The sequence below is a fragment of the Elaeis guineensis genome, chromosome 4 (assembly GCF_000442705.2).
Source record: "Elaeis guineensis isolate ETL-2024a chromosome 4, EG11, whole genome shotgun sequence".
In the NCBI taxonomy this organism is placed as follows: domain Eukaryota; kingdom Viridiplantae; phylum Streptophyta; class Magnoliopsida; order Arecales; family Arecaceae; genus Elaeis; species Elaeis guineensis.
Window position 1 is genome coordinate 11,751,959 of NC_025996.2, and position 7,617 is coordinate 11,759,575.

General features: G+C 39.7%; 1 protein-coding gene across 1 annotated transcript; it reads right to left on the reverse strand.

Annotated features, from left to right (window-relative positions):
• Positions 1-1,969: 1,969 nt before the first annotated feature.
• LOC105043946 (oligopeptide transporter 4) lies at positions 1,970-7,299 on the reverse strand. Its single transcript, XM_073255540.1, has 6 exons — positions 6,693-7,299; positions 6,491-6,588; positions 4,200-4,763; positions 3,142-3,394; positions 2,855-3,037; positions 1,970-2,735 (listed from the first exon to the last, which is right to left on the reverse strand). Exons 1-6 carry the CDS (start codon positions 7,212-7,214, stop codon positions 2,121-2,123), a joined length of 2,235 nt encoding a protein of 744 aa, XP_073111641.1. The 5' UTR covers positions 7,215-7,299; the 3' UTR covers positions 1,970-2,120.
• Positions 7,300-7,617: the final 318 nt, after the last annotated feature.

Genomic DNA, 7,617 nt, shown 5'->3' on the forward strand with positions numbered 1-7,617 from the left:
ATCTCATGCTCTCCTTAAAGATTATAAAACTTTGGTCCTCTTCGTACAAAGGTAGGTGAACTTCATGATCCAATTGATGGCACTTTAATATTGTGAAATGCATGAGGGTGAAAAGCATATTTATGTGTGAGAGAAAGGAGTAGCTGTCATAACAAAGCAAGAGAAGAAAGCATATTTTCTTGTCCAAAAATATAAAAGAAAATAAAATAAAATGCACAATTTGTTTGGTGGTTGTATGAAGTACATTTAACATACTTTCAAAAAATGATGAAAGAATAGATAAACACAGAACTGTTTGAGTTAAACTTTATCCCATTTTGTTCATGTATATGCACGTACAAACATAGAATGGACATTTTTGAAAGTGTGAGGGTGTTTGACACCTTAAGGACATTGTTACACCATTTTCTTCTTTATTAATAAGACGTAGCATGAATAAGCATTACTAAGAAGTTAGCTCAGTTTCACCTGTGATAAATATGTATGTTTTCTCTTTTTTTTTTATAAAAAAAAAAATCTACTTAAATGTTTTCTTCAGATGAGAGTTGTGCATAGAAAAGATTAAATTTTGTTGTCACTTAAGATGGCGATGTGCAGGGGCAAAACAATTGCAGCTTGTCTTCAAGCTGCTCAAAGGAGACACCTGATTTAGGACGTCTTGAATCATGAAAAATATCGGTGGCTGTTGCTTCAGATGGAAGTGTACAGGGGTGCAAGGTTTGCAGATTGCCACAAGCTGCCCGAGAAGGGTACCTGAGTGAGGATATGTAGGGGCATGGAACTCTTTTTCAGACCCTTAACTTCATGGATGGTAGTGGTATCTGATTCTTTAACCAGAAAGAATGTTTGATCTCATCTAATATCTCATTCAATATTTCAATTTGAGGATGTGGATGTGCACAGCAAGGTGGGATGGAATCCCGGTGCTTGTTTAAGAAGAGTGGTAATTGCTGACAAATTTGTATCATGTTTATGTAATGATTATATGATGTTTCAATGACCGTTCTATGAAGAATCTAATGCCACATAAACTATTCAGTGAAGAGAATCTATCCAAAAATATCACTTCAAGAATTCTGACTAAATCTTGATTTGGTGTTACCGGCACAAGTCATCACGGTCCTGAAGCTTCTTCTGTTGTTCTCCTATATGCTGCTAATCGGTTAGTCTGCTGCAAATGGCTGGAGGACATGGTCGCCTGGCTTCATATTTGCTGCTCAACATATTGGCATATGCACACCTAGGGAGATGGATGAGGCTGCATATCCAAAAAAAAAGGGCTGCAAGTTTATACTGCTTATGTTTAGGTGCAAATTTTTCATTTTCGTGTATGTCTCCATAGCTTTTAATAAAAGTGGTGTGGTGTGATTCTCTGCTTAAGTACACAGAGCTTGTTGCTATGGGATCTTAATTTTTGCGTGTATATAATCATCCAGCACATTCAGCATTGTATGATTTTCTAGGATCACGAAGAGATCACAGACGCTAACCATTCTCTTTTTCTAGTAACGTGGGTTGGCTGACTGGAGTTATGGATTCTCTGGCCTCCATCCTGGAGTTTGCTTCTGCTCATATTCTTTTTGAGGTCTGACTTCTCTGCTGTTTTTTGTTGGTGCACTGCCATGTGGGAGGAGCAGAAGCTCGCAGATACCTCCTAATTGTTGAATATGATGCATTTACACATTGCACAAGCGTGATCAGGACCGAACTACTTCTTTTTATGGTTCCTTTGACTCATTAGTGGTGCGTAAAAAATATAAAGGAACAGGAAATGTAGTAGATGCAGCAATTGCAGTTTTAGTGGTCGATTGCTTTGCTAATGTGAGCCTACTGAAGCAGATTAGAATGGGGAGCATAGAATTATCGTAAGAAGACTCAGATTTGCAACTTCTGTGAACAAATCCAATAAATTTAATGGATATTGAAACTGTTGGTTTTGATTGACTAACAACCAAAGTACTTTTAAGCATTTCGAGGAATCATTTGTATGAATGAGCACAATATAAATTGAGTAAAATAAACCGAGTTTCAGCAGATGGCTGCTCCTATTGTAATTCTTCATACTTTGATCACGCACAGTGATTTAAGGATAAAAGAAAGATGAAATGCAGAATGGATAATTAGAAGACAGGACAGCCATCTACTTGCACCCCTTTCGCCGTGGGACAAGTTGCAAGCTCACAGTGCTCCCCGGCAGTTCCCCACCAGTCAAGAGTTACGTTCTCCAGGTTCAATGTGAAGTACAAGAACACCCCCATGAATGCAACGCCAGCATCCAGTGCAGCAGAGAGAATGTAATTATACCTCTCCCACCACTTCTTTCGATACCGATAGACGAAGAAGTTGAACACAGTTCCAACCACAATCCAAGAATTGTAGTTCACTGCTGTGGCTGGAGGCATGGAAGCTGTGGCTCCAAGCAAGACTGGAAGGTTGATCAAGGGGATCCACGTTTGGGCTGGGAAAAACTTGTGAAAGGTCCACACGATAATGGGACCTAGAGCTCCACCGAGGAAGAACCAATTTAGCGCTCCATAGTTGCCCAGTGGGCCAAAGATACGCCTGGGTCCAACCAGACCCCAGATCACCGAAGCGTCAAAGAAGACCCTATCGCTCGGGCACGTCCAAGGGCTGTTTGGTGAAAGGAGCTGATCGTCGCATATGTTCTTGATGGACCCTAGCAACCACCATGCGACACCAAGATTGATTGTTCCAGCGATGATGGTTCCAATAAACTGCGGGGAAGAGTTAGTTGGGAGGACATTGAATATTTTGGAGCAGCTAGCTAGTTGCTGCTAAAAGATAATAAAAATGATGAGAGGGACGGATACGTATTGAGTTCAATTGAGTGTACCTGAACTATGAACATGGATCTGGGTGGAATCTTCATGTAATGGCCGAGCTTAAAATCAGAGAGGAAAGAGATTGCTTGAGCCATGCTCATATACCCATAAACTTTGAAGCACACATTGGCAATAGGCTTCCCCGGTTGAATCAGACCCATGACATATTCTGTAATAATGTTTAGACCGGGGGTCTTTTTTTAAAAAAGAGCAAAACAAGAAACAGTAAGCACTAGACTCGTAGAGGTCGAACAATTATACAAATTATATGTAAAGACTGTAAGGCATTAATTTGTACCTGGTTTGTAGTTGCACTGATGATGCTGGTGGGGAGGGTGAAGACGAAGGCCATACCGCAGGCAAAGAGGAGCGCCCACCATGGCAGCTGAACCTGGTCCTTTAACACGGTGCATAGGATTAGAGAAACCACCACCGTCACTATCAGCAGGACGTGGAACCACCAACCAGGTATATCCTCGTAACTCCTCATTAACTTGGTGTGAATGTCAGGTTTTTCTTTATATGAAGCACGAAACCGATCATAAATCTCCCTGCACATTTATCCAATTCACTAGTACTGAAGTAAAACGCTATTAATTTAAACAGAACCACCGCACACTAAAATTGTAATTCGTAGATTAGAGAAAGGCAAATGACTTGCGCTTTGGTTGGAAGAGAAGAACACGAAAGAAAAAAAAAAAAAGAGAGAGAAAGCTACTACTCTTTCTTGATTGAGAGTTTTTTTAGAAAAGAAATGAAAAGGCAATGAGAGGAACGAAAGGAATACAAATTTTTTTAAATTTATTTTTTTTCCCTCCAAATCGAACGAAATTGAAGAGAAAGAAATTAAGAGTTAGCGAATCTTTTATAATTTTCATCTTATTTTTTTAATGATAAAAAATAAAATTAATATTATATGTCAGTCCTAAAACTTATTTCAAGTATTCTATTTAAGTCTCCCATCCAATTGAAACTCCTATGGATGGAAAAAATCGATGAAAATAAAAAGAAGATGGAAAGAATTAAAAAATAAGATCTTTTCCTTTTAAGGGTATAATAATAAAAAAAATTGTAATATTTTTTTTTCTTTTTTACTTTCAAAAAAAAAAAAATTTTTTCTTCTTTAAATTTTTAATCCAGAGAAAAAAAAGATATACTTATTTTTTTTTCTTCTAACTAATATTTTTTTTTCTTTTCCTTCGTTCTCTGAACTATAACCAAAGCATTAACAATTATGTGTTTACATGATAGAGCTTTGGAACTCTCAAGCACGCAAAGGATGTTTGCTTCCACGGAGCAATTAAAAGGTGAGCGATGCAAGAACCATTCTAACACACAAATAAACAGCAGACGTACCTTCCATAGAAAAAGGCCACGTGTGTAACTGTAGCAGCAATGGTAGCAAATCCAAGACCATAAGACACGGCAAAGAAAACACTTAGATTGATCCTCCCCTGCTTCTCATACGCCTCCATGTCAATTTCAAACCGGTTATTCACAATGGCAGTGACATCATAAGGTTGACCGGCTGAGGTGAATAAATGTGAGGAGAAGAGGGGGAATCTCTTGGCGTGGTACAAGTCCAGACCCCAATAACACACCGGGGTCACTATGTAGACGATGATGACATAGCCGACAAATACGTTGACAATGGCAAAGAAGGGGGAAACCAGTGGGCTGAACAGGAAAGAGGAAACCGCCGACCAGTCGAGGGTGAAGGCGCCGATGCCCAGTCCCCTCAGGCCGGACCCAAGCTGCTGGGCCGTGACAGACTTGGAGAACACCCAGCAGATCCATGACATGCTCGTGAGGGTCGGAAACAAATACCCTGGAACCGCATACCATGCGAAGCTGCAGCCGAGTGCGATGACGAAAAACTTGGCTTTTGACGTGCGGCGATCTTCCTTCTCATGCAGCGCCCTGAACATTTAAAATTGTATTTTTTTTTATGAATATTACATAATATGTTTTATTATTAAATGAGTTGAAAGAATAAATTTCTCTGCTGCCAAAAGTGAACATCGGTTTCAAATAGCTTGGAACAATACATAAATATGAGGAACACAGGTTCTGTTTTCCACCTATCAGCTAACATGACTATATATAATAAGATGCATTCTTATCATATAATGATAAATTTACTGACAAGCAAATTATTGATCTGGGAAAAACTTATAGTGTAATATGAAGGGCAATAATCTTTAAAAAGTATATTCGCAATTAGGGGAAATATGAAAATTATTAATTTTTACTCGGTACTGTATTTAGCTTTTTTGGTTGTATATGTCAAGCAAGTTGGCTTACAGCATCTCATTTCATGACTTATTTAGTATTATGTGCAGCATCGCCTGATTTGAAAATCATTTGACTATGCCGCACATTAATTTAATGTCATTAATATTATAAGCAAGATAGATAAATAAAACATTAAATGTGAAACAAAACATAACGTTATTATTTTAGACCGTAAGGATTTATTTAATCAAATAGGAACCGCTTGATGTACATAATAATGGCCTTGTGGCAGCCTGGGTCCGTAAGCTGGGTCCCAGTATTCTCCGTTTCAAATGAGCCGTCCGCCATGCGCACCAAGACAACTCGCGAACTTGTACCAAAAAAGACAACTCGTGAACGGAAGCCGACGAGCCGACGTATAAAGTAAGACGAGACTTAAGGGAAAGCGGGTACATCGAGGGGTCGACAAGATGGTGTCTCTCTGCACCTTTGTCAATTAATGACCATTCCATCGACCCGTCTATATATGTAATAACTATTTAATAGAGTTTTGAAAAAAAAAAAAATCATATTTATTTTGATATGAAACATTGCATACCTTTCTATTTTTAGTGCCCCACAACTATAGTATAGTGCATGGCCCGTTGCAACCCAACATAGCAGCTAAATTATTCTTTTTTTCATTTTTAAAAATTTATGCAGTAACTATTGTTTCCATTAGATATCATATCATTACAGAAAATATTCTTATAATTAGATAAATAAAACTACACTGTACAAAATTGAAACCTCCTTGTAATAGTTATGCTTTCTCATCCTGTAATTAACTTTTTAATAAAAAAAATAAATAAAGAGTCCCTGAAATCTTAAAAATATTAGATTTGTCATTAGTATTATATATGAGAAAAATCACGACCGAACCATCTAAAGGGCCACTACAATTATATGTAAGAATGAGGGCCATTATATTAATAACATATGTTATAAGTTAAAAAAATATTGTATTAACCCCGAAAGAGCATAAGCTTATGAGGTATTTGGTATGAGATGATTATCCTAAAAATAAAAATGATGTAAAAAGAGATGATGTGATTGTATCATAATAATTTTATGTGATAAAAATTTTAAGTCACGTTCGATTTTAAATTATCCTACTTCTTGACGAGATATTGAAATTTGAGATAAAAATATTATTTACGGATAGTCAAAAATTTTTAATCATTAAATCATAATTTATCAAATATAATAATATTAAATTATTGAAGTTAGATCATATCAGAATTCGTCGATAGCTCTTTTTTGGATCGTCAATCCTACTTTGAAGCAATCAGATAGATAGTAAGCAAATATACGAAAATTATATCCTAATATATATATATATATATATATATATATATATATAATCAACGTACCGGAAGAGAGAGACTTGTACGAGGGTGCCCGGCCACCACATGTGCGCCGGCTCCACCACGTACTTCCTCATCAGGCCTGCCCACCCGTACCCTAACACCTGCACCATTTCATCCGTATCCTAACACGTTAGCGTCTGATCAAATTTAAAATAAATAAATAAATAAATAAATAAAACGAAGACGATGGACCGAAGAAGATAACCTGAGTGGTGATGATGAGAATCCAGCTGGCGATGAAGGAGACGCTCCTCTTATAGAAGGCCCTGATGATATCCACGATCATGACGGCGTACGCCGACCCGTTGCCGAACGCGCAGCCGGCGTTCGCAAAGATCGAGATCAGCACGTGCTCCTTCATGTTGAAGGGCCCCGGGTTCAGACTGAACTCCCGATCCCCGAATCCCGGCAGCCGGAACTTCGTCTCTGGCAGCACCCTCGCCATGAAACGCCCCACCGGCAGCGACGCCACCTGGATCGTGATCTGGCCGATGATGAGCGGCTCCGTCCGGTAGGAGAAGAACTGGTTCAAGAACGACATCAGCGAGCACGCCAGGATCCCGATGAACCACATCCGGAACGTCCACACCGGGAGCGTCGGGTCGTCCGTCGTCAACACCGTCAGCCGCACCTGCTCGATCGGCGAGTCCTCCTCATCCTCCACGCCGCGGCCGGGGATCTTCTCCACGCCGCCGGCGGGGATCTTCTCCACGTCCATCGACTGCATCGACGTCCGCCTTCGTTCTTCTTCGCCGTTTTTTTAATCTCTCTCCCCCGGATTTGGGAGGAATTTGTGGCGCCCTAGGACTTAGGAGGGAGGTGGTTATTTATAGTTGCACGAGGAGCAATGGAGTGGAGAATCTCGAGTTCGTGTTGATCAACCGTTGGATCCCGGCTCCCATCTGTCTGCACAGCTCTCGAAGCGAATATTGCGCGATCCAAACGGTTGACCTCTCGGATGAAGGGAATCATTCTCTCGGGCGAACCGAACCGGGAATCTCGCGGGGAGTGGTTTGATTTTACGATCGTGCCCCTCTCGCATCGCGCTATTTTCGTTGAGAGGCTGTGCTGCCGTTCCATTCTTGTTTTTGGAAGAACTGCTTAGTTGTATATGACCTGGAATTATTGCT

Coding starts and splice junctions, on each gene's coding strand:
- LOC105043946 (XM_073255540.1), bottom strand. CDS start 7,214: ATGCAGTCGATGGACGTGGAGAAGATCCCCGCCGGCGGCGTGGAGAAG. Junction 3,395..4,199: donor GTGGCCTTTTTCTATGGAAG/GTACGTCTGCTG, acceptor ATAAATGTGCAG/GGAGATTTATGATCGGTTTC. Junction 2,736..2,854: donor GATCCATGTTCATAGTTCAG/GTACACTCAATT, acceptor TCTTCCCCGCAG/TTTATTGGAACCATCATCGC.